The 27,687-nt window shown below is 41.7% G+C and overlaps 2 protein-coding genes across 4 annotated transcripts in view; both read left to right on the top strand.

The window, feature by feature from the left end:
• Positions 1-212: 212 nt before the first annotated feature.
• Positions 213-4,516, top strand: LOC115767122 (AFG3-like protein 2). Its single transcript, XM_030711281.1, has 4 exons — positions 213-531; positions 597-1,063; positions 2,196-2,588; positions 2,655-4,516. The coding sequence occupies exons 1-4, from the start codon at positions 448-450 to the stop codon at positions 4,150-4,152; spliced, it is 2,442 nt and encodes an 813-aa protein (XP_030567141.1). The 5' UTR covers positions 213-447; the 3' UTR covers positions 4,153-4,516.
• Positions 4,517-7,263: 2,747 nt separating this feature from the next.
• The window catches only part of LOC115767137 (RNA-binding protein Musashi homolog Rbp6), a 184,488-nt gene continuing 164,064 nt past the window's right edge, over positions 7,264-27,687 (top strand). Inside the window, exons 1-2 of one of the 3 annotated variants that reach the window (XM_030711300.1) lie at positions 7,264-7,949; positions 27,316-27,356. In XM_030711300.1, the coding sequence (XP_030567160.1) occupies positions 7,846-7,949; positions 27,316-27,356 (145 nt within the window). In that variant the 5' untranslated portion in view covers positions 7,264-7,845. The remainder of the gene's footprint in view (positions 7,950-27,315; positions 27,357-27,687) is intronic. The other 2 variants (XM_030711301.1, XM_030711302.1) reach the window with 2 other exon arrangements.

Raw genomic sequence — 27,687 nt, 5'->3', positions numbered from 1 at the left:
AGCAATAGACATTTGTTGTATATACATTTTAAACGACTCTCATTTCGATTAATGATTTGCGAATATAGTTTAGAACGCTTGAAAACTGTTATTGAGGATTTTCTGTCTGCGTGTGCTGTTCAACACTGTTAACCGCTAGCCAGCCCTGGTCAACTATCGAATCAGCTCTGCCTTCAACTATTAGCTGAAAATCGAAATTTCACAATAGCGCACCATAAAATCTAAAACAGTTTATTTTTTATTTTTAAAGCATTAACCTGAAACAACTTTGCGCTATATGAGGCGGCAACATTCGGCTCTTCGCAGTAACTCAATAGTTGTTTCAAAATTGACAAAGTTTTTAGTAAAAATTAACGGTGCCGCTGTCGTTATTTAACCTAAAGAAAATATTCAGCACAACACAGCCCACCCCCCGCCCGCCCGCCTCCATAGACACCAAAGAGCAACATGGCTTTCCGGCTGCTCAGCTCGGCCAGGGCAATGAAAAGCCTTATGAAACGCAGCTATACACACGCTCCGCTCACAGACAAGGTGCGTGTGACACATTCATAGAAATTAATTGTGATTAATTTGTTTCATTTTGTGTCCAACTGCAGCTGCAGCGCAGCAGCGCATCCTTTGAGCTGATGCCGCTCGTGCGCTACATTGTGGAGCAGCTGCAATTGTTCTGCAAGAAGCCGCCCAAGGGCTTTGAGAAGTACTTTGAGGCCGGCGGCAAATCTGGCACACCCAAGGCAGCCGCCGAGGGGGACAAGAAGCCGGCGTCGGGCGGCAAACCGCCGACGTCCGGCGGCAGCAGCAAGACCAAACCACCCGCGATTAAGCCCAGCAGTGCCAGCGATACCAAATCGGATTGGAATTTCGGCATGTTCAGCAACAGTTCACGTGGTCCGGGCGCACGCGGCGGCGGCACGCCAGGCGGCCGTCCTCTGGGCGAGGGCGGCGGCGGCGATCGCGAGCGCTGGATTCTGTTTGGCGCCATCGGCGCCGTTGTCCTGATCGGCTCGTTCGCCTTCTTCGAGATGGGCTACAAGGAGATCTCCTGGAAGGAGTTTGTCAACAGGTGCGCCATATACAAATTTCATCAGACTGCGCAAGCAGTTGCATCATCTTTTGCTCGCGTTCATATTCGTGTACAGTGAAAGCTCGTTTGAACGGACGCGAACTTAGTTTTTGTTGAGACTAAGGCAAAGTGCCAAAGATTGACCAGTGTGGGAAAATGCAGCTGGTTTTTTTTTTTTTTTACTAAATTTGGCTATTTTAGATAGGTTTAACTTTTAAACGATTTAGCTTTATTTTTTTTATTATTAATTTTTTGCTCAAAAAACGAATTCAGTTATATTTCAAAATCGTTTCAAAGCTTTTAAGTTGCAGTTACCAACACTGGCTGGCACTTTAGAAATTTGCCGGCTGAATCTTGCTTCCGCCCAACAAAGTTGTTCGTTAGTGCATGTTTCACTGTACATCTTTCTTTTTGTGACGCAAGAGTCTTGTTGGGAAATATTATTATTTTCATTCGAAAGGCTAAATAATGTGTGAACACTTTTTTGCATTAATTATTTATTAATTAGTGCTGGGATTTGGCGATATTTATTTAATTATTTTAAAAACCTTGCATAAAAATGTATTTCAATTTCATAGGCATGATCCGTAGGAGTCCAAAACGATATCATTCCAGCATCCGATTTTTTAACCAATATATTACAAAAAAAAATCTAGAAAATGTGTGCTTAAAGAATCAAGCGCAGATTTGATTTAATTAAGCCAATATATATTCATTTATAATTCAATATATTTTGATTTCAATATCTAGTTAATTTTTGTTAAGATTGTTACATAACACTTTGGTTTTTGTTGAAAATTAAGGTTTTTAATTTTTAAAAAGTATTTTATTGCTCAATCGGACTATATATACCTAATATATATTCTTCCAAATCATAAGAATCTCAAACGATTTCGGGCAGAATTATTCTTGCGGCATAAAACTAGTTTCTTCAGACGAACAACTTTAAATTCAGTTAGTTTTCGCTTAGCTTCAATGAAAAATGTAAATAATATAGATTAAGATAACCGGGCAAAGCCGCTTAATGCGTTTCAGGACACAAATTAATATTTTATAATTTAAACAGGGCTTTTAAAGGTTTGGAAATCCTTATATGTGTAAATGATTATGTAATGCTTTTGATATTTTCCAGCTACCTGTCCAAGGGTCTCGTCGAGAAACTGGAGGTGGTCAACAAGAAGTGGGTGCGTGTGCGCCTGCAGCCGAGCCAGAGCAGCAGCGGTGTCATGTGGTTCAACATTGGCAGCGTTGATTCCTTTGAGCGCAATCTGGAGACTGCGCAAACGGAACAGGGCGTCGAGTCCATCAACTTTGTGCCCGTCATCTATCGCAACGAGGTGGAGGCGTCCAGTTTGACGGGCCTGCTGCCCACGTTGTTGATAATTGGTTTTCTTGTTTATATGATGAGAAAATCGGCGGATATGATGGGCGCCGGACGTGGACGCAAGGGCGGCGGCCTGTTTGGCGGTGTCATGCAATCGACAGCGAAGTTAATTAATCCCACAGAGATTGGCATCGGTTTTAAGTGAGCTTCCTTCAATTGTCCAACTCAAGGAATCAATTAACATACGCACCTTCCACCCTTTTGCAGAGACGTTGCCGGCTGTGAGGAGGCTAAAATAGAAATCATGGAATTTGTCAACTTTTTGAAGAATCCGCAACAGTATATTGATCTGGGCGCCAAGATACCCAAAGGCGCCATGTTAACCGGCCCGCCCGGCACGGGCAAAACCCTGCTGGCCAAGGCGACGGCTGGCGAGGCGAATGTACCATTTATTACCGTATCCGGCTCGGAGTTTCTCGAAATGTTCGTGGGCGTCGGCCCCTCCCGAGTGCGTGACATGTTCGCGATGGCGCGCAAACATGCGCCCTGCATTCTCTTCATCGATGAGATCGATGCTGTTGGCCGGAAACGTGGCGGCAAAACGTTTGGCGGCCATTCCGAGCAGGAGAATACGCTGAATCAGCTGCTGGTCGAAATGGATGGCTTTAATACGACCACGAACGTGGTGGTGCTGGCTGCCACCAATCGCGTGGACATTCTGGACAAGGCGCTGATGCGTCCGGGACGTTTCGATCGTCAGATCTATGTGCCGGCGCCGGATATCAAGGGACGCGCAAGCATCTTTAAGGTGCATCTGGGCTCACTTAAAACGGAGCTCGACAAGAACGCCTTGTCCCGCAAAATGGCTGCACTGACGCCGGGCTTCACCGGCGCCGACATTGCCAATGTGTGCAACGAGGCAGCGCTGATAGCTGCTCGCGACTCCAAGGACTCGATTGTGCTGAAGCACTTCGAGCAGGCTATCGAGCGTGTCATCGCGGGCATGGAGAAGAAGACGAATGTATTGGCGCCCGAGGAGAAGCGAACGGTGGCTCACCATGAGGCTGGTCATGCGGTGGCCGGCTGGTTCCTGGAGCATGCCGATCCGCTGTTAAAGGTTTCGATAATACCACGCGGCAAGGGTCTGGGCTATGCCCAGTATTTGCCCAAGGATCACTACTTGCTGTCCAAGGAGCAGCTGTTTGATCGCATGTGCATGACCCTGGGCGGCCGCGTGGCCGAGGAGTTGTTCTTCAATCGCATCACCACCGGAGCACAGGATGATCTCAAGAAGATCACAGACATCGCCTACTCGCAGGTGGTGCGTTTCGGCATGAACGAAAAGGTGGGCCAGGTCAGTTTTGATTTGGGCCAAAGCGGCGACCCCGTGTTCAGCAAGCCCTACTCCGAGGACACCGCCATGATGATCGATGGCGAGGTGAGGGATATCATCAAGTGCGCGCATACGACCACAACCGAGCTGCTGGTGAAGCACAAGGAGGATGTGCGTATCGTTGCGGAGCGTTTGCTGCAGAATGAGGTGCTCAGTCGCGATGATATGATTGAGCTGCTGGGACCGCGTCCATTTAAGGATAAGTCAACGTACGAGGAGTTTGTCGAGGGCACCGGCTCCTTTGAGGAGGACACAACGCTGCCCGAGGGTCTGAAGAGCTGGAACAAGGAAAAGGAGGAACCCGCTGCGACGGACACAACAGACACAACGCCACCGTCGCCGCCCACAAAGCCAGCGACGGCTTCCAGTTAAATGCGTGCGTTACTTTTGGTTGCTGTTGTTCTTTTTTGTTGTAGTCTTAGTCGCAGATGGTGAAATGTTCGAATGTTCGGACTCCGACTTGGATCGCGGAAAATCACGTCGTGCTTTAAAAATGAACTCAAATCTTTGCCTTTTCCAACACACCTTGTAAGTGAAAGTAAACGCTATCTATCTATCTTTTTACAACACTTTTCCACACTATTGGGAGGCGTTTTTCAAGTTTTTCCTTTTCGCCGACGAAATTGTTAGCCGATATTTCGAACAGATTCTAGTTGGAAGCTGAGCTGTGCTAAATTTACCGTATTCTAAAAAAATATGTAAAATGCAATAAAACTATAAATTTTTCGAAAACTCAAATGCAGTGTTGCGTAACCTTCGAAAATTGTGACAATTGTAAGATATAAGCAAATGTCAAGTTTAAAATTATTTTTTAGCGAAGGGTAAAACGCGATTTCTTGACTTTATTTTAATTTCAATATTTTGTTTAACTCAATTTTCAATGAATTTTGCTTTTAAAACTCAATTAAAAAATCTTGGGTAAAAAAGTAGATCCTCAAAAAGATTTCATTTTTTAAAAATATACAAAAATTTTGTATTAAGTCAACTTTTGAGTGCAACTTTTAGACTCTTTTCAAGATCAGACTTCTTTTAATCAGTTAAGGCATTTAAAATATAAAGCTGGATAAATTTAGCACTGAATTGGCATTCAATTGAATCAAAAATCAAATTTAATTATTTACCCAACATATCGCAAAGCTTTCTCTTCAAATTGTGCGCAGTGTAAGCTTTCGAAGCTCAACACAAACGCATTAAGCATAAAGCGCAATGGAAACAAATGTAACGCTCTTAAGCGTCAACTCTGCGCTCTTAAGTTGTGGCGTGCGCTCTCTCGCTCATACACACACGCACACAGACGTACGCACGCTCTCTGCACTGCTTATCACTTATCAGCTGTGCGCTGTGGCTTTTCGGCATAATGCAGCCGGCTGGCTGGTGCACTGTGAACATTTCGCACAGCCTCTGCCGACGTCGGTAGGTTGCCGACGCGGCCGCAAAGCTTCGCTCAACTACAACTACTACAACCAATACAAGTGCAGCGCGTGCTACTGTGACCCGATGCCGCTGTCGCTGCCTCTGCTGCTGCTGCTGCCTCAGTGTCAGTGTGTTGTTTGGGGGCTTCAGCTACGTTGGGGCTGGCTGCCGTGGCCGTGTCTCAGTGTCGTCTTGTTGGTTGTCGCGTTCGTGTGCGCGCACAAAATCAGCAGCAGCAGCAACAGCAGCAGCAGCAGCAGCAGTAGAAGCAATTGCAATCGAATAAAGAATATATAAAATTTAGCTCGCTCGTTGCAGTTGCAAGTGAAGTGCGTGCCAGTAACGGCATAAACAACAACACTTAACAACAACAAATTGTTTGTTTATTTGAAACGGGCGACCAGGGCATTGTGTCAATGCAAAATTGACGATTATATAAAAGTGCGCGGCATTCAATTCTAATTACAAACAACGACAAATAAAGTGCAATTTGAGTGTGTGCATGTGTATGCGTGCGTGTGAGCGTGGGCTTGTGTGTGTGTGTGTGCCCGTGAGAGGTGGCAAAGTGTTTGGTTTTTTAGGCCAAGTGTTTGTTTTAGGCCGGAAATAAATAAAAATCAGCGACAGCCCTGGCAGCACGCCCACGCCAGCAGCAATCAGCTTTTGTCGATCGCACGTGCAAAATGGCGGCCGGCCGGCAAAGCCATTAAAGCAACAACAATAAAGCGACAGGAGCAGCAGCAGCAGTCGCAGTCGCAGCGGCAACCTGAAACTCTCCAATTACACACACATGTCTACACAACGATCGTGGCGCCAACTGGCGGCAGTTTGCTGCAGCTAGTCGATCACTTGTGCATTGCAAATTTGTCGTTTGATTTTCGCAGCGAATTTTTCTGCTGCTGCTGCTGCCAATTGTCGCAATTGGCGGGTCACGTGTTTGCTGCCGCCGCCAGTTAACTTCTGCTCTCGCTGTAACGGTGCATGTACCGTAACAGCTAGCCGCCCCGCCCCCACCCAGGGCGTATGTGTGTGTCGCTTGCATGCTGCGCGTTATTATAAAGCTCGTTGTTATTGTTGTTGTTGTTGTTGCTTGGGGGAGTCAACATGCTGTCCCCATTGCATGCAATGCACTATTTACATATATATACTTATGAGTGTGTGTGTGTGTGTGTGTGTGCGTATGGGTGTGGGTGTGGGAAAGATCAAGGCGTGTATTGAAAACAATGGCAACAGCAACAACAACAAAAAGCGCATTGCTATGAAATCGTTTTCGTTTGCGTACTTTTTTTTCGGTTGCTTTTCATCGCGTTTCGTGAAGTAAAGCTTGTTAAAGGATTTCTAACGGCGCTTTGCGTAGACAGCCGCAAACGCGCACAAAATAAAAATGTCATGGAAGCAGCTTAAGAGATTAGCTCGGCTGCAGTGTTGTAAAGGGCGATGCATTTTGCTTTATGCCGCACAACAGTGTGTGGTGACACTGGCCAAGCTTAGCTTATTATTAGAGCGCAAGCAAAGATGCGCGAGCTCAAAAGTAATCGACGCCAATAGGCAAGATCAAACAATAGCAGAGCACTTTCCACTCCATAAGGGGTCAAAGGTCCGGTTGAGAAGCGCATAGAAGTCAATGTTTATGAATGAAAGACTGTGGTACAGCTGCTATTCTGTTTGAGAATTGCATAGAAGGGCTCAACTCAAGCCATTTATTCTGTTAAGACCTTTGCACTTAATTTGCATCTTTCAGCATTACAAAAAACTCGAAGAAAAAACCAAAAATGTTGTTGTTTTTTTTCAAACAGCGATATTCATTGTAACGTATCTAGCTGTGCGCCCCCTCCCCCCTCCCCCGCGCAGCACCCGCCCCGCATAGTTGTTTGAGTTTTACGATTATACGTTTCGAATCATTTGGAATTTACGGGCAGAGGCTACCGACTACAGCAGCTGCTTAGAAATTGCAATTTGTTTTAGGTCTCAGCCAATTTAATGGCGTGATTTTTTGCTGCTCTTGTTGTTGTTGTTGTGTTATTTTTGAAACCAAATTCATTGCAGTAATATGTTGCCTTCAAACCAAATACAACAACAATAGTTAACGCAACGTTTCTAAACATTTCTTTACGAACTAAAAAAAAACTAACTTAAAACAAAAAAAAAAAACACCAAATCCAACAAATTGTTAACCAAAAGTGGCCTGCAAAACGTAGCAACAAACCAGAAATGTGATTCAAAGTGCGCAATGTAACAAAAAACGTAAACAATTTTGTTTTGGATAAGCAAAATAATAATATTATTCAATAATAATAATAATAAAAAAGCAAACGCCAAATGGAACTCGCGTCGAGTAGCGTATTAGCAGCCATTGTCAATGATTAAAACGGCGTTAGATTGATAGCTTGCAACCGCCGGAGTCGCCGTCTTCTTAGTTAGCGTTAGACGTAGACACACACACATACACACAGACACACACGCACACCACCTACACCAAGCTCTTCGATGCCCGCACAGCAGCAGCAGCAGCAGCAACAGTCACATCAACAGTTTTTAGGACATTAGCCAAAGCACACACAGTTCCAGAGGACCCAGAGACGGCTCCAGAGGAAGAGAGAGAGTTAGACAGAGAGAAAGCGAGGGATAGAGAGAGAGAGACAGATAGCCACCATGGACATCAAGATTGAGCAGCAGCAGCAGCAGCAACAGCAGCAGCAGCAACAACAAACGGAGCTGGGACCCGTTTCGCCCTCGGAGGTGCCCAATGATCCTGGGTAAGTGTCGACGTGGACGTGGCATTAATTGTTTTAGTTTTCTATACCCTGTGCCCTTTGCTAAAAGCTTTAAAAAATGGCCATATTGCCTTTGAGCTTACGCATGTAACAGGCAGCATTGCTATCATTAAGTATATACATATATATTCTTGAGCAGCATCAACAGCCCACTCGATCTAATCCGTCTGTCTGAATAGGTTTTGTTTGCATAAGTTATTGCTTATCAAATCACGTCTATTTCATAATATTACTCATCATTCCTTATCTGAAATCGATAAATATCGCTTACCAGCAGGGGGTTTCGAGCCTGGAAAAAGATCGCTAACCAATTGAATTATTAAAAATATGTTTTTCTTTATCAGTTCAAGTTTATTTCATCAATTTGTATCGGCTTTTTATTATTGTTAACTTCATCTGTTTCTCTGAAATCGATAAATATCGATTTAAAGCATCTGGCTTTTGAGCTTTTCCCCAAAAATATCGATCTTTTCAGGCCCATCTGTCTGAAGACCCTAATTTAGAGACTTTAAGGAGTCGTTGAAGCGGGTCAAGTTTCCTTCAAATAATTGTTTATTTCTCCTTTTTCTCTGAAATCGATTAATATCGATTAATCAAAAAATGTCGATTTAGTCACGACTGACTTGTAATTACGTTCTTGTAATCCGATCAAGCTTATTTCCAATTTGTTCTTGTTCCGTCTGTTACTCTGAAATCGATAAATATCGATTTCAAGCCTTTATCGATATGTATCTAGGCACTGGAGTCCTAAAGTTTTAAAACAAGTTCTTGTGCTTGTGTATTCAGTTTATTTAAATTTATTTGCTGAGCTCCGTCTACTGCTATGAAATCGATAAATATCGTTTAAAAATTCTAGTTATTAAGATTTATTCGATAACGATCTAGTCATTTCTGACTGTTTGTTTCCAATGCTCTGCAAGACTTGAGATTCTACAAAGAAGTTCTAGTATATCAGATCTCCAGTGGCGTATAGGGTATCTGCCAGTCGGGCACTTGAGACACTTGGCGCGCTGTTGCTTGTTTTAGTTTTAAGTTGTCATTATTGAAGCCAAGTGCGAAACGCCCACGCGACTGAAGTGCCCCGCCCCCTACCCCCCCCCCCCCCCCCCCCCCCCCCCCGCAGCAGTGAGTGTTGAACTGTTGACAGAAACTTTTTCTATGTCAACTGCCCAGCCAGATGAGAGACTGTGCCCCGCCCCTCACCGCCCCCTACCGCGTCACCTAGCAGCCATACATCCCTGGCTATCCCTACGCTGAAACTAATTAGAAAACAATTTGCTAAGGACATCAAAATTCAATTAAAGCCATTGAGTTTAGTGCTTTAGTGCACTGCAGTTGGCAACGTCCCGAACTGGCCACGATTCGCATTTAGTCCAGTTTACCCCATTGGCAACAGTTTATTATTATCCTGCTCGGAGCCCAAAGCTAGTTTGTGTGTGTCTGTGTGCCTGAAATGGGTTAAGTTGTGATTGCGGTGTCATATGCAGCAGATTAATTGCAAGCTGCATTGCTGATAATTTGCATCAGTTGTGCTTTTTGGGCGCAAACTGTCAGAAAGTCAGACAACAAAAATGAATGGCAAATGATTGGCACTAAACTGGGCTAAATGAGCTCAAATGAGCATGTACGGGCTTGAAGGCTAAATTAGAGCCAAGTGTGATATGTGCGAAATATAAATTGAACAGGTGAACACCAAATGACAGATGAATGCGGCAAATGTAGGCAACTAATGTGTGTTTGAGAAGCGAAAAGAAGAGCGCAAATATGCAATTGCAGGCAGCTGTGCCTGGGTAGCTTGGCTGGAAGGGTGAATTTGAGCTTGATTTTGAGGAAAAGTTAATGATACATTTTTTTGGAAGCTTAATATGCTATATTTGATTATTTAGATATGAATATAAATCGAGTATATTGCTGTGAAATAATGCTTGGGTGGTTTTTTTGTGAGCTATTCCCAGTAAAAGCAGCAAATGTATGTTTGAGGAGCGCAAAGAAAGGCGCATTATGCAATCGATTATTTAGCTATGAATATAAATCGAGTATATTGCTCTGAAATAATGATTGGGTGGTTTTTTTGTGAGCTACTCCCAGTAAAAGCAGCAAATGTATGTTTGAGAAGCGCAAAGAAAGGCGCAATTATGCAATAGAGAGCTGCTGTGCTTGCCTGGAAGAGTGAATGTGAGCATGTCTTTGATGCTAAATTAAAGATTCACTTTACATTTTTATTCTATACTCTATTCCATGGGAAAATAAATCAAGTTTAATTCTTTGAAATCCAAGTAAGCTAATTGCTTGCACGGCTTTTTCATTTGCTACTCGCAGTTCAAGCGAAAGAAACAGAGCTTTGTTGCGTCTTTTATCCAAAAATAAATACCACACAACGCGAAAACGGCCAATTAAGTGGAATATTTTTGTCAACAAGTGACAAGACAATTGAATAAAATAACGCGAAGACGTCTGCACAGAAATGATCAGCACGAGCTGTGAAAAATAGCGAGTAATTTATTTATTGTGCGAAATCTTTGAATTTCTTGTTGTGTGCAAATCATTTAAGTAAACTTTATGATATTCTTTGGATGAAAAACAAAATAAATTATAAATTGGAAATCTTAGCAAAGGTCAAAAATACTTTAAGCACTTTCTAAGATAAAATATTCACAAAATCCCATCGAAGCTATAGAAATATTTTAATTAAAAATATATCGTATTAAACTCAATAGTTTGTAAGATTTGATATGGGTAAAACGTGCTCTTTCTTCCCAACTGGAAATCTTAGAGAATGTGAAATAGGCTTAAAATCGAAGTGTTCCAACTTGCGAGAGTATATGTATAACAAGTAAGATTAGTTTGGTATGGATTGCCCGACTAGATAATACCCATGCACCTTCTTCATTTGATACAATGTTCTAGAAGCTAAAGAGAGAGAGGGAGAGGGATATATATAGAAAGAGAGAGAGAGAGAGTGATAGAGAAAATATTGTTTTTAGAAACAACAAAAGAGCTACGCATCAGTTGAATGTAGATCTTCAAAAACAGATCAGAGTTCAAATTTGTGAATTGTCTTCCATCACTTCACATTTCAGTTCCAGCAAATTGCGTCCGATAATCAGCATCGGCATCTGCAACTGCCACTGCAAATGCAACTGCAACTGCAAAAGCCGCTGCAAATGCAACTGGGCCGCTTTCCATGCGGCTGCCTTCTGCCGCTGCCTTCTGCCTTTTGCCATATGGCCACAAGCGCTGTCGCCGTCGTCGCAACCCATTGAACACGCAAAGCCTATAAATTATGCAGTTCATGCTTATATAGCATATGCACCTATATCTCTAGAGATAGACAGATAGATATACATACATATATATATATAAATATATATTTATGAGGAAAATATGTGCATATATCTATTATCGAAGCGCTGCAAATTGTATAACCCGAGCGAATTTCAGCACTCCGCAAAGGGTAAGCACTGAACTGGCCCCCAGCTCATCTTGTCTAGCTGCATTAGTTGGCCAACACACACACACACACACACACACACACACACGAAAATAGGCTCTGCTGGCAGCGGCATTTTCGGGCCACATCCCAGAGAGCAGCTACAGCCACCGGATAAAAGAAATGGATCACCTGCTGCTGGCAGCTCCACGCTCGACACACGACGCTGGCGTCGACGTCGCAGCAGCAGCGCTGGGCGACGGCAGGTGCAACAGGCAGCAGGCAGCAGGCAGGCAACATTGGGGCAATGTCTGCGATGGCGACGCGAATGGCAAATGCAGCACCTAGCGAATGTTGAATGCATAAATCTTGAATTAATGTAAAATACCTTTTGATGACGCTGCGAGATACACAAGCACAGGCACACGCACACGCGCACACTCTCAGATACAGATACAAATGTATCTTTTAGCGCTAGCGTTGTGCAATTTTGCAAATACCGCTCGGCATATGCACTGCGAACACAATTCCATTCACAGTTTTCTTTCGTCGACGATCGCCGCGTCACGGCTCAGTAAATTTGGACCGTCCTCTATTCACCGTGCGGCACTTGTGCAGCTCCCCCCCCCCCCCCCCCCTGTCCCGCCCCGCCCCCGGCATTCACCTAGCCGGCTACTTTATAAATCTTTTGAAGGGCCCCGAAACGAAAAAGATTTGCAGCGCGCAAAGCGGCAAAGTAAATAAACACAAATGCGAAACAACGCGCAAAGAAATGAATAAAAAAAAATAAGTAAAAAAAATTAAAAAAAAATAAAAACAACACAAATAAAACAACATAGAAAGAAATAACTAAATAAATGCCCTGCTATTAATACAATTCACTTTGCCAATGTATTTTTAGTACAAATACAAAAAAAAGGGGGAAAAAAAACAAACACGAGTCGCATGGAAGACACAAATGATGCACTACTTGAATACCCTAGAAAGAGATTTAACTGAATTCTTTTAAAAAAAATAAGTTAAATATTTTATTTAATTATTAAATATTTTTTAAAATATTTTATTATTTGTGGGTTTATCTTTCTGGTTGATTCTGTTTTGTTGTATTCAGAGATCTTTATAAAATTTTATAGTAAAATATAATGTATCTTGGGATTGGCAAATCAATATAATACAGTGTTGAAAAATGTTGAAAATGCGGAAAGACAATATAATGTAGTGTTGCGAAATGTTATAATAAAATATAATGTATCTTGGGATTGACAAATCAATATAGTACAGTGTTGAAAAATGTTAAAAATACGGAAAGACAATATAATGTAGTGTTGAGAAATGATAAAAAGACGAGTCGAATAGGTTTCTAACATGCAAACACTATTTAACATGCCATGTAGCCTTAACTCATTTTCCTATTTACGCTAGATATGAGGTGGAAATATTTGTGAAGTTTTGGAATTTTTTAATTATTATTAATTAGTTTTATTATTGTAACTTTTTGTTGTTAGCGATAATCAAACAAGAGCTGCCCAGCATATGTTAGCATGTTGTTCATAATATTGCAGTCAACTATTTAAGTTAATCTGAAGATCATTTTCTAACAGCTCGCTGAATTACAGGGTATAGAAAATGAGCTACGACTGGCATGCGAGTTCGACAATTATCCATTACAACTGACACGCGGGTATACTAAAAAAAATTAAAAAAAATGGAAATAAATAAAAATAAAATTAAAAAAAAAATGTAAAAAAAAAAACCTCGCGGAGTGTCGCAAACATTGCGGTCTCTCGTTGTCGCCGTCGTCGCTTTGGCTAAGCCCATGGCCCCCGTCGCCAGCTGCAGGCCGCATCATTTGACGCGTGTGCCTGGCCCGAAAAACTGCAGAATGCAACCGGCAACTGGCAACTGGCAACTGGCAACCGGCAACTTGCAATTGGAAATGCAATTGCACTCGCTGCTCTTTTCGTAATTGTCGTTTTGTTCTTGTCTATGGCCGCTTGTAATTGTGGCTTTGTTACGTTTTTCGTAAATTGATTCATTGTACACGGTCGTCGCCGTTGCAGACCCTTCCCCTTTGGCCGTTGCCCGCTGCCCGTTGCCCGTGCATTGGATCGGGGCTCGCTGTAATTGCTTTCAAATGATTTTGTGTCGCTGTGTGCGCAATTCCATATTGTTGTCGTCATTTTTGGTTTATAACCGCCGTCTGCCTGCCAATAAGCTCTCATTCTGTATGCATAATGAGACCTGTGGCAATTTGTGCCCAGAGGGCAGGCAGTCATTAGCACAAAGTGTGCCACGTTGCTCGCCGCCAAAAATCAGCGCTATGTGCGGATTTTATTGCCCAAAGCCGTTTGTCAACACTGGCCGGCTGTTTCTAATGCTGTTTCCCTATCGATAACAGTTGTTAGCGTCGTTTTGAGCTTAATTTAAGCTAGGTTTTTGTATCAAGTAAGGATGTCTCAGATAAGGCTTTTTAATGAATATACATAAAATCTTTATTTACAGTTTTAATTATTGTCTGAAGCCTCTTTCCGGCACTGGTCGGCTATCGTCACTGTTTGCCTATCGATAACAGCTGACAGTTCCACCTCTAGCCAAGATTACTTTCAATTTGTTAAGCAATTAATGTCTTCATACGAATAAGCCTTTTATTTAATGTAAACCAATTATTAATCCCCCATAAGTTACCGGCTTAGATTGCTCTATGACGTTTTACAACACTACCCGCTGATCAATGCCGTTTGCCTGTCGATAACAGCTGAGCAACAGTTGACGGCGTCGCCAGCACACGTCAACGTTGTTTACAATTTTTTTTTAATGCAAGTATTGTTTTCACATAAATAGGCTTTTGAATTAATAGACACAAATTGCTCATTCACAAATATTTACATGTGTGTATGTGCACAAAAGCCTGCAGGCATTTTGCTGTACAATAATTTTAATTTCGTGCTGCATTTGTGATTTGCTTTTAGCATGTTTTTTGTTTTGTTTTGTTTTGTTTTTGTTTTTGTTTTGCCTTGTTAGTCATGTGCATAAATTAGCTTTGACTTAAATATGTGATTGCCTGGTGTTTACAAATGTTTTATGGCCAATTACGTGCTCATATTGTGCCACTGTAAGTGGCAGTGTTGTGAACTGCTGCAATGCAAGCGATGAAGCGGCTGTTAAAGCTTAGCTTATTGTGCGTACGTTTACATCAAGCTGCTATGTAACAGTGGGTGATTTTGTTAGTTGAGATTGTGGCACTGGAAATGGCAGTGTTGAAAAGTGTGTTGCTAAAGCAAGGCCTTCAAGCAACTGTTAAAGCTTAGCTTACAGTGCGTGTGATAACTGGAACCGGAAAGTTATTGTGCTTAGTTCTGTTAGTTAATATTCTCGAAAAATGCCGGTGTTGTGAAATTGGTTGAAAAAACAAGTCCTACTTTAAGCTATTGCGAAAGCTAGGCTTTAGGTGTAAATGTACATCGAACGTTATGTTACAACGCTTAGCTCTGTTAGTTAACATCACTGAAAATGGAAGTGTTGTCAACTGTGTTCTAAAACGACGCTTACTTTAAGCTGATATTAAAGCTAAGACTTTTGTGAGTGCTAACATGGGAATGTCATGTTACAGTGCGTGGTTCTGTTAGTTAACATTGACCCACTGTAAGTGACAGTGTTGTGAACTGTTCTTGTAAACACGACGCGTACTTCAACCTATTAAAGCTTAGTTTTTTTTGCATGAACGTGTTTACATGGTGCTCTTATGTTACAGTGCTTGGTTCTGCTTGTCTACTTCGGGCACTTGCAACCGCAAAAAAGAAACTTCATTTTATCCAATTGACATTATCAAAATTCAATTTACAATCTTTCGCACACACACACTCACACACACAGACGGAGAAAGGGGAAAAGGAGTTAGAGAAACTTATATTCGCTCTGACAAGGCATTTGCGAAACTTTTCATTTGCTTTAGCTGCACTTTTGGGTAAACAGTTCGATTAAAATGGCGCAACTTGACAGGCGCGCTTTTGTGGGCGTGTGAGGAGGGTGGGGAAATGGGGGAACGGGGCGAAATGCCTGAATTGCTTTAGCCTAAAAGTATATAGATATAATGCACTTATACAAATACAAACACGTATGTATATATGTGTGTATTTATTTCCACTATCCTTTTCAAATCAAAGCAAACTTTTGCCGCTGCCGTTTGCTGCTAAATGCAGTCATAACTTTTGGCAGCAGCTGAGAGCCAGAGCGGCGTCCAACTGGGAAAGGGAGACAGGGAGAGACAGAAAACGAGGAAAAGTGCAAGCCGCCATTAGAAAATCCATGTACCAGGGCCAGGGCCAGGGGCCAGAGGTGGCCGGCTAGCGGGTGGCGGCGGCCTGTAACGCTTTATTGGTCGCCTACAAGACGCGGCCTTACGCAATAGAAGGAACAAAAAAAGAATATCGCATATGAGCGGCACAGAAAAGTTGCTCTATCTGGCGGCTAAGAAAAATGTATCGCCAGCGATTTGCACAATGCATCCTTTCAACCGCAAAGTGCAGCAAGCGCCCGCCCACCACCCGCCGCCCACCATATTCATTATACATAAATTGCATGTAGGGCACAGCGGAATTGCTTTAAATGAGCCAAAAGCCCGCGCGCCGAACCAAGCGTATCCCAATTTAGGCTCTCTCCCTCGCTGTGGCATGCCGCCGGTGCCGTTCCAGACGCAGTCGCCGTTTGTCCGCCGGCAGTCGCTGCCCGCGGCCCGCCCGTCCGCTCGCCGTCCGCTTGCCTTGAGCAGTTCGTGTATTTAGCTTTCCGCACGATTAAATCGATGCAACTGTAAAAGTTCTTTTTCTATTACGCACACACACAGAGTGGGCGGAGTGGGCGTAAGGGAGTGGGAGTGGGAGTGGGGAGTGGCTTCTGCCATGGCCATCTAACAGTGGGCGCTGCATATAAAACATGGCCTGAGCTCAACATTTAGACGCTGCTCGAGCTTTGTCTGGCACCTTTCAGTGCTGCCACCCTCTGCCCATGCCGACCGCAGCCATGCCCCAGTTGCGTGTAGTGCCCCCTGCCAGGACAGACTTGCCTTGAATGTGTCGCCTACTCAGACAATTGTCGTGTGTGGCAAACATATTTATGCTTTAGCATAGCTCCGGTTCTCGCTCAGTGCTTCAGTTTTTTAGTTTTGTCCATGTACACACAGAAAAAGGTTGAAGCCACGCTGCAATTGCAGCAACTCTTCATCATCATCTCTCTCGCCAGTTCCATATCCATTTCCATTTCCATTCCAGGCAGCTTGTTGTTGCCGCATTTTGATGATGTTGTTGATAGCCGCACATGATAGTCATCGGGCGTTTTGACTTTACCGGGAGTCAAATTGTCCAGAGGTTTCTGTGTGTGTGCATGTGTGTATAGGAAAAATGAGAAAGAATAGAAAGCCATACAATACACATATGCCATACAACGACTAACGAATACGCTACCCTAAATATTTAATAAAAATATTTTACAAAATATAAAAATAATAGATCATGTACAATTTCTGAATGGGGTCTTCAATATTTGGGAATTATAATAGTTTGCATTGCTTTAAGTTTATAATAGTTTAAGGTTTTTCAATGTTTCCATTTGCAATGAAATCCAGGGAAATTTGCAATGTAAATGAGTATCCAACACTGGTTTGATTTTAGTTCCACACAGAATCCAAATACTTATACATTCACATGCTCGTCAAGCTTAGATCGCATAGAATATATAAATTAAATTAATGCAGCTTCTCTTTTTCATATCCACACATTTCCATATTTGACAAGCGTGTCAAACCGCCTTGTAGACTTCTGATGGTTTTTAAAAATTGAATAGAAAATACACAAATCGTAGAGAGAATAAAATGATTGCGACTTCTCTTCCACGCAACTATATATTTACCATGAATGTCAAACCACCTTGTAAAATTTGAATGTAAGACTTTCAAAGCAAACATATAGATCGTAGACGAAGAATACAAATTTTGATTCACTTTTACGCATTTTGATATTTACAATGCATGTCAAACTGCCTTGTAAACTTTGAATGTTTGCATATTTATATCTTTGCAAGCTTGAGCACGTTCTTTAAAAAGGCAAAGATCGTTAAAACAAATTGAATATAATGATTGCAGCTGCTCTTCCACACACCTCCACATTTACCATGCATGTCAAACTACCTTGTAAACTTTAAATGCATTTGTTTAGAGTATTTAAAATGGTTAGCAAAAGAATTGTGCATTGGTTTGTGTGGTCTGGCGTTTATATGCATGAAAAACTCTTTTATAATTTGTTTAAAGACCAGCCATTAGAACGCCAGAGGAAGGGTGAGAGCAAAATAGAATTGTGTGGCGTTCAAAGCGCGTATATGCAATGGGAATCGATATGTTAATAGTCACAACACAATATGCTGTGATATTCTGTGTGGAAATAAATGGGTTTTCTTGATTTTAATAATATTTGATTGCAAATTTTATTTATATTATTAAAGTTTATGAGATATTTATCATATATTTATTGAAAATTTGTTTATTGAACTTTAACCAACTTGTTTTTATGAGAAGTTCAGCTTATAATGCCGAACCAGCACAGGCAAGGACTTGGTGTCAACATTTCAATCAATCGAGGGATTTGTTGTTGAATACAATTTATTTTAGAAATATTACATGTGGGTGTTTGCTTTCTCAGTTGCAATATTATATAACGAAGAGTATAAATCAGCAACAAAAAATCATTTATAAATAATTTTTTAAGAATCTTGAATTTGTGCAGTTACAACCTTTGAAAGTATTCTTGTATATGCATACGAGCCCGAAACTTCGCCCAACAAATCTTTGATTCTCAAGGGGAAATAGATTCTCCAAGAACGTCTCTCAAATGTATTTGAACAAAGATCTCTAACAAAGATCTAGTTTGTCCGTCAGTCAGTTCAGTCAGTCAATTAGTCTACTGACTGTCAGTCAGTTAGCCAGTCAGTCAGTCAATCATTCAGTGAGTCATTCAGTTACTCACTCAATCAGTTTGTTAGTCGGTCAGTCAATCAGTCTATCAGTAAATCAGTCAGTCCGCAAGTCAGTGCGTTATTAAGTCACCTACTCAATCAATCAGTTTGTTAGTCAGTTAGTCAATCATTCAGTCAGTCAGGCATTCAGATTGTCAGTCAATCAGTCAGTCAGACTAAGACACGAGCTCACATGGAAAAAGACGAACATGGCTATATCTACTCGGCTTTTGATACGGATCACCAATATGTATTTTATTTGCTGGGCAGAGTCTTGTTTGCGCTACAAGCTCTGAGAGACTCTCTTCCACAGCTCTGCTCTCTTTGCTGATCGTATTCAAGCCATTTCTCAATTCTCTTCGCTCCCAAACTGGGCACGCTCAATTGCGCTTGCAACCGTTGCCCCGTTTCCGTCTCCGTTCCCGTCCCCGGCAAAAAGCCCAACCGAATTGACCATCCACAAGTTGTTCGCATATTCGCATTGCATAACGTTGGCCCATTTGCAGTTGCCTTTTTGTCACACACACACACACACCCTCGGAGACCGTGTGCTTGCCACAGCAACAGCGTGCAACTGCTGCATTTTGCAGGCACTCCAGACGTCGGGCGAGCGTTCGCCCTTTTGTGCTCAGACCCCGGCCCGCTCACATAATTTGTCATGTGAAAAATTACTAAAGTTACAAGATCTGCACTTTTATTTCCATGTGTGTGGCGACTCCTCGTGGCGACTGCATGTGCGTGTGCAACCCGTCGAGAGGGGGGGCGGGGGCGGCTGCTGTTTTGCTATTTTCTTGCCTCTCGTTTATGTGTATTATTTATATTTTTTTCTACATTTTTTCTACATTTTTTCTATATTTTTTTTCGTTACTATTTTGCACATTTTTCTATTCAACAATGAAGCCACAATAGAAAAACGTCAACTAGTGCAGGGAACACAGCGTGAGTGGCGCGGGGAGAGGGAAGGGGGATAGGTGTGTTCGTGTGTGTGTGTGTGTGTGCAAGCGAGAGGGCAACAACATTTTCTATGCGCATAGAAAGTCTGAACGGATTTTGAATGGCAAACAAGCGGCAAGCGGCAAACGGCGGCGTTCGTGGATGGGCGGCGGCGGAGGGAAGTGTCGGGCGGGCGGTACGCTTTATAAAGAGCAAAGCCCAGAACTCAAACCGAGAGCTCAGAGCCAAAGCCGGGCCAGAGCCAAAGCCGGGCCAGAGCCAAAGTCACAGCCAGCTAGAGAGAAAGAGAGAGAGCGCGAGAGAGAGAGTGCGAGGCGGCAGTGAATGGGCGACGACTTGCGCATGAATGGCACAAGTGGGTGTGCGGGTGTGTGTGCAACTGTGCGTGTGTACGTGTGTGTGTGTGTGTGCGTGTGTGGGTGGTTGGGTGCGTGGCCCGTGCTTGGGCTTGGGGATCTGGCGTTCGTTTGCAGGCCTGTAGAAAAGTGACGTGCGCTTTACAATTATTTCGTAATGCAAGCAAATGTGACCGAGGCATTCAGCCCTGGAGGGCCACCAAGAGGCGTGGCAACCGTCCGCCCAGTCGCCCCCACCCCCCAACCACCCTCCCCCGTGTAAGACTATCTGCCGCTGCTGCGACGTCAGCGTTGACAAATGTCAGTCGGTGGTTGCACTACTAATCGGACATGTTGCGTTGACTTGTTTATGACTGCCAGCTTAGCACGCACATAAACACATTCACAACACCCACACCAACACACACACACACACATACACACACACTCGAGACGTGTTGTGTGTTATGTTTGCGGACTTGTGGGAAATCTGTAAATAGCTGCAAAAACTAGAAGCCATCGACGTCGCCCAAGAGACAAAGCACTCGTCATCAAAGCTGTTGTCGTGCTTGATGCTCCCACAGTTGTTGTTTTTTTTTTTATTGTGTTGTTGCTGTTGTTGTCGCCCGGCATTGCCCGCGGGAATAACAACAGCCAGCCAGTCAGCCAGCCAGATAGGCAACAATACAATCAACACATTGACTGCGATTTTTGTTGCCGCGCACGCGGCGTATGCGTAATCTTTGACATATTATATTCTTATAAATCTCCGCCCAGTTGCTTTAAATCATTTACGCTGCAAGCCGCCAAAAATAAAGTCAGTGGCTCGACCAAATTCGTGTCAAAATGTAAGCCTCGAAATTCTCATTGAGACATCCAAATTTCCCTGTCTCAGAACTCGGTCAAAACTAAACCGATTTTAACGAGATTTGGGTTTTTATTCATGGTTTTGCCTCTAGTTTAATTTGGCATTTAAATCTGGCAACATGATTTTTGGTCGAAATTCATGTCAAAATGTGGCACCCTAAATCGAATATAGTCATGGGTCGAAATTTCCCCTTCTCATAACTCGGTCAAAACTCAACCGATTTTAACGAGATTTGGTTTTTTATTCATGGTTTTGCCTCTAGTTTAATTTGGCATTTAAATCTGGCAACATGATTTTTGGTCGAAATTCATGTCAAAATGTGGCACCCAAAATCGAATATGTCCAAAAATCGGATGTAGTCAAGGGTCGAAATTTCCCCTTCTCATAACTCGGTCAAAACTCAACCGATTTTAACGAGATTTGGTTTTTTATTCATGGTTTTGCCTCTAGTTTAATTTGGCATTTAAATCTGGCAACATGATTTTAGGTCGAAATTCATGTCAAAATGTGGCACCCTAAATCGAATATAGTCATGGGTCGAAATTTCCCCTTCTCATAACTCGGTCAAAACTCAACCGATTTTAACGAGATTTGGGTTTTTATTCATGGTTTTGCCTCTAGTTTAATTTGGCATTTAAATCTGGCAACATGATTTTTGGTCGAAATTCATGTCAAAATGTGGCACCCTAAATCGAATACAGTCATGGGTCGAAATTTCCCCTTCTCATAACTCGGTCAAAACTCAACCGATTTTAACGAGGTTTGGTTTTTTATTCGTGGTTTTGCCTCTAGTTTAATTTGGCATTTAAATCTGGCAACATGATTTTTGGTCGAAATTCATGTCTAAATGTGGCACCCTAAATCGAATATGGCCAAAAATCGGATGTAGTCATGGGTCGAAATTTCCCCTTCTCATAACTCGGTCAAAACTCAACCGATTTTAACGAGATTTGGTTTTTTATTCATGGTTTTGCCTCTAGTTTAATTTGGCATTTAAATCTGGCAACATGATTTTAGGTCGAAATTCATGTCAAAATGTGGCACCCTAAATCGAATATAGTCATTGGTCGAAACTTCCCCTTCTCATAACTCGGTCAAAACTCAACCGATTTTAACGAGATTTGGTTTTTTATTCATGGTTTTGCCTCTAGTTTAATTTGGCATTTAAATCTGGCAACATGATTTTTGGTCGAAATTCATGTCAAAATGTGGCACCCTAAATCGAATATGGCCAAAAATCGGATGTAGTCATGGGTCGAAATTTCCCCTTCTCATAACTCGGTCAAAACTCAACCGATTTTAACGAGATTTGGTTTTTTATTCATGGTTTTGCCTCTAGTTTAATTTGGCATTTAAATCTGGCAACATGATTTTTGGTCGAAATTCATGTCAAATTGTTAACCTCCGAAATTGGATATAGTCATTGGTCGAAACTTCCCCTTCTCATAACTCGGTCAAAACTCAACCGATTTTAACGAGATTTGGTTTTTTATTCATGGTTTTGCCTCTAGTTTAATTTGGCATTTTAATCTGGCAACATGATTTTCGGTCGAAATTCATGTCAAAATGTGGCACCCTAAATCGAATATAGTCATGGGTCGAAATTTCCCCTTCTCATAACTCGGTCAAAACTCAACCGATTTTAACGAGATTTGGTTTTTTATTCATGGTTTTGCCTCTAGTTTAATTTGGCATTTAAATCTGGCAACATGATTTTTGGTCGAAATTCATGTCAAATTGTTAACCTCCGAAGTTGGATATAGTCATTGGTCGAAACTTCCCCTTCTCATAACTCGGTCAAAACTCAACCGATTTTAACGAGATTTGTTTTTTTATTCATGGTTTTGCCTCTAGTTTAATTTGGCATTTAAATCTGGCAACATGATTTTTGGTCGAAATTCATGTCAAAATGTGGCACCCAAAATCGAATATGTCCAAAAATCGGATGTAGTCAAGGGTCGAAATTTCCCCTTCTCATAACTCGGTCAAAACTCAACCGATTTTAACGAGATTTGGTTTTTTATTCATGGTTTTGCCTCTAGTTTAATTTGGCATTTAAATCTGGCAACATGATTTTTGGTCGAAATTCATGTCAAAATGTGGCACCCTAAATCGAATATAGTCATGGGTCGAAATTTCCCCTTCTCATAACTCGGTCAAAACTCAACCGATTTTAACGAGATTTGGTTTTTTATTCATGGTTTTGCCTCTAGTTTAATTTGGCATTTAAATCTGGCAACATGATTTTTGGTCGAAATTCATGTCAAATTGTTAACCTCCGAAGTTGGATATAGTCATTGGTCGAAACTTCCCCTTCTCATAACTCGGTCAAAACTCAACCGATTTTAACGAGATTTGTTTTTTTATTCATGGTTTTGCCTCTAGTTTAATTTGGCATTTAAATCTGGCAACATGATTTTTGGTCGAAATTCATGTCAAAATGTGGCACCCTAAATCGAATATGTCCAAAAATCGGATGTAGTCATGGGTCGAAATTTCCCCTTCTCATAACTCGGTCAAAACTCAACCGATTTTAACGAGATTTGATTTTTTATTCATGGTTTTGCCTCTAGTTTAATTTGGCATTTAAATCTGGCAACATGATTTTTGGTCGAAATTCATGTCAAAATGTGGCACCCTAAATCGAATATGTCCAAAAATCGGATGTAGTCATGGGTCGAAAATTCCCCTTCTCATAACTCGGTCAAAACTCAACCGATTTTAACGAGATTTGGTTTTTTATTCATGGTTTTGCCTCTAGTTTAATTTGGCATTTAAATCTGGCAACATGATTTTTGGTCGAAATTCATGTCAAAATGTGGCACCCTAAATCGAATATAGTCATGGGTCGAAATTTCCCCTTCTCATAACTCGGTCAAAACTCAACCGATTTTAACGAGATTTGGTTTTTTATTCATGGTTTTGCCTCTAGTTTAATTTGGCATTTAAATCTGGCAACATGATTTTTGGTCGAAATTCATGTCAAAATGTGGCACCCTAAATCGAATATGGCCAAAAATCGGATGTAGTCATTGGTCGAAATTTCCCCTTCTCATAACTCGGTCAAAACTCAACCGATTTTAACGAGATTTGGTTTTTTATTCATGGTTTTGCCTCTAGTTTAATTTGGCATTTAAATCTGGCAACATGATTTTTGGTCGAAATTCATGTCAAAATGTGGCACCCTAAATCGAATATGGCCAAAAATCGGATGTAGTCATTGGTCGAAATTTCCCCTTCTCATAACTCGGTCAAAACTCAACCGATTTTAACGAGATTTGGTTTTTTATTCATGGTTTTGCCTCTAGTTTAATTTGGCATTTAAATCTGGCAACATGATTTTTGGTCGAAATTCATGTCAAAATGTGGCACCCTAAATCGAATATGGCCAAAAATCGGATGTAGTCATGGGTCGAAATTTCCCCTTCTCATAACTCGGTCAAAACTCAACCGATTTTAACGAGATTTGGTTTTTTATTCATGGTTTTGCCTCTAGTTTAATTTGGCATTTAAATCTGGCAACATGATTTTTGGTCGAAATTCATGTCAAATTATACCTTGAAGGCTTCGATAGAGGTTTGGCAAAACTGTAGAGCTTTAAAGTCAACGCAGGGTATCTGCTAGCCAAGTATTTGGTTTTGGTTAGTTTTTAATTTTTTTTTCGATTTATATTTTGTTGTTGCCATGCCAGGCGGCAATTACGCGTCACGCAGCTGGACGTCGCGGCAAAGAACGCGAGCTCCGAGCTCCGAGCTGTGAGCACGCAGCTCGTTCGGTGAGCTGCACACACACACACACACACACAGAGAGAGACGCACAGAAATTGCCAGTGTAGGACAAGGTCGCATTTATTTGGTGCAGCCGCAATTGGGCAGCCACAACAGTGGATAAAGGGGGCGGACGGGCAGGCAATGGCTATGAGTTTGTGATTTGTATGGATATGTCGCGCGGGAGGAGGAGCAGCATGCTGTGCACGAAGGTTACCTGCAGTTCGCCCACGCCGCGTACACACCTACACCCCCACACACACACACAAACACACGTTCAGCCATGGAGACGTTGACAGAAATACTGAAAAATTATGAAATGAATACAAATATTTGCGGATCAGTGCGACGTGGCGACGTTGCACAAACACAGTGCGAAAGAGTCATCGCCATTGAATGTTGCCTTCAATGGGGCAGCATGGGGCGACAAAGTGCAAATCAAATGTGATGGATGATCTCAATGCTCGAGAGTGTTATTTGCTTCTTTTTTTTTTTTTGTTGGTTCTTATGCAGCGCACAAAACACAAATCGCAATCAAATTTGAAACGCCGCCTGAATAAGTCTGCCTCAGGCTGTAAGGCTTGCAGTTAAATGACAAATTTTGAGGAGAATTTGGAATGTTTGTATAAAAGAACAAGAGTGCTCTGGTCGGGAATGCCCGACGCAGGGATGCCCTGGACAGAAGAAAGGGCGCGGTGGGTACTATTCAAGAAGCTGCATGTCAAATTTGGTGGGATTAGCTCTTAAAATCTAGGAGATTTCCTCTAGAGAAGGCTTTCGATATCTATTTTTATCGATTGCTTGGAAACAGGTGCAAGTTATCGATTATCGCAAACAGACTCGTATTGCCCGGGCACTAAGAGGACCTACGTTCGACATTAGAAAGTCTCTAGCTCCGGTCTATAATAGGTTATTTGGAGAGGAAAATCGGGCTCACATGTCGAACTTTAAGGCGTGGCATTGACTTGTATCTTTAACAAATCGAGGGGCATAAACTTACTCACATTGGGTTGCATCTTGCGAACTAGACAAATGCTGCACTCTATTCTCCCTTAAGCTCTTTAAATGTCTAGATCAAAGTGTGGTCCTCAGAAGGTATGAGCTCTATAAGAATCATATTAAACATATGCCAAATTGTGTCTTAGCTAAAAATCTGTTGCCTCTTCTCTCCATAAAGCCTACAATATTACCTACGCAGACGAATGATAGCTAATGTTTGCTTTTAATGTGTTATCAATAGGCAATTTTCAGTTGAAGGATGGACGGCTGGCTGTTTGAAGTTTTATTCTTTTGGAAAAAACCATAAAAAAAGAAAAATCGGGGAAAACTATTGCGAAAGACTGATTAATGACAAATTGTGCGGCATGCAAACAGCAAATGCTTTATACCTAATTCCACTGGCCATCATCCAAGTCATTTAAAGTGGTTGCAATGCACACAAAAAAAAAAAAAAGAAAAGGTTGTTACTGTCCTGACACCCCCCCCTCACACACACACAGACAGAGAGAGGCATAGTTACCCCTCCCTGGCACACACTGTTTGCCCCCCTTTTCCTGACGCTGTTGTTGACGCTTCTTCCGTTCGCTGGTTTAGTTTTTCTTTTAGCTTACTTTGCTGTTGTTGTTGTTGCAGCACATTTTATTAACATTTTCATTTAGTTGCATGCGCTCTCTCTCAATCTCTCTCTCTCTCTCTCTCTCTCTCTTGTTTTATTTTGCTTTTCATTGCAATTTGTGTTTCTATGCATTTTTGTGTGTGTTTTACATTCGTTTTCGTGTCGCGCCACCCACTGCCCAGTTGCCACGCCACCCACACTGCCCCCCCCCCCCATCCCCCTCTCCACCAGCTGCTGTTCCCCTTGCAACATTGTTGCCACTGTTGCGCTCTTTTGCAGTTTGTTGAAGTTTTCATAATCATTGTCGTCGTCGTCGTCGTCGTCGTGGTTGTTGCAGTTGCAGTCGCCGCCTTTGCTTTTGTTTTTCCACGTTTTCATTTTTTTTATTTTTTTTTTTGTTAAGCCGCCGTCGCTTTTGGCTGGGTCTGGGAGATTTTCCAGCTTGAAAACAATGCCGGGAAAGCGGCTTATTTTCTATGATTTAAATAATGACGAAGACAACAGTCAGCAGCCACCTTCACTGCGGCCGCCACGCGAAGATGCCCATCATCATCATCAACATCATCATCATCATCATCCTCACAATGATCATGATGATGTTGCAGTTGATACAATGGCTAAAAGACATCATTGATATAAGATATAACTCAGACTATTTGCTGATGGTTTTTGTAATACACAGCGTAAAGGGTATGCTCGTTTTGTCAAGCAGAATGTAACGCATAGAAGAAGACGTCTATCAAGTGTATGGTATATATAAAGTTTATACGTCAGTATATATCTATAAAGTATTGGATTTCGCCATGAATCGCTCAACTATATCATATAGCTGCGGTAGGAATGATCCGTGTAAGATTCTATACTTTTATGAACAAGAAATGTTGTCAAGATAGGAGTACTGTACTATATGATCGGAGTACCATATCTTGATCTTATCTTGACAAAACTTGGAATTAACTTAGCTCCTTATAATAGAACAAAATCCTCTTAAATCGGATCTTTATATCATATAGAGATTATGAAAAGCGTGCGTCGAAAATTGACTTCTTATATAAAATACTTTTCAGTGTTTCGAGATTCCTTCATCAAACTCAGCATACAAAAGTTTCACAATGCTCCTAATATATCTACAAGCCCGTATCACATCGGACTACTATATAAAGTCACAAAGTATATAAAGCCACCTTTAATTCTGTCTTGAAGAGCATTTACTTTTCGGCGTGCTGAGCATAGTTTTTCTCTTTCTTTTTGGTCCATCTATAACATAAACAATAATCTTTTGTAGCTCTACACTTAGACCATGCTCCATTTACATAAATATATTGCCGATATCATCTTTGTCTAATGCATCGTTTTTTTTTATACTTTTTATTGTAGCAAAATGTTCATTGGCGGCCTCAGCTGGCAGACCAGTCCAGGTAAGTCTTGGCCCACATCTCGAGCAAAGCTCGGAAATTAGTTAAACTATGTTAAGTTTGGCAATGCCCAACGGCAATTAGCATTTATTTGGTTATATATACAACTTTGGCTCACAGTTCTGTGCTAACGAGCTGCCCACAATGAGTCGACTTTCAGATCAATGCAAATATCTTTTATCTAGACAGAAAATATTAAACAACACTCGTTTTGCTGTGAGTGAAAGCTAAAATGATTTCCAGCATTTCCGGTTAGATAGAAATGCAATTTTGACTGAAATAATCTAAGCGAAAAAAAAACAACTTATTTTTACAAATATTTTATTTAATCCCA

Source organism: Drosophila novamexicana, unplaced genomic scaffold, assembly GCF_003285875.2.
Source record: "Drosophila novamexicana strain 15010-1031.04,08,12 unplaced genomic scaffold, DnovRS2.1 tig00001340-arrow-arrow-pilon, whole genome shotgun sequence".
Taxonomy (NCBI): domain Eukaryota; kingdom Metazoa; phylum Arthropoda; class Insecta; order Diptera; family Drosophilidae; genus Drosophila; species Drosophila novamexicana.
This window is presented reverse-complemented; position numbering and strand designations above follow the sequence as displayed.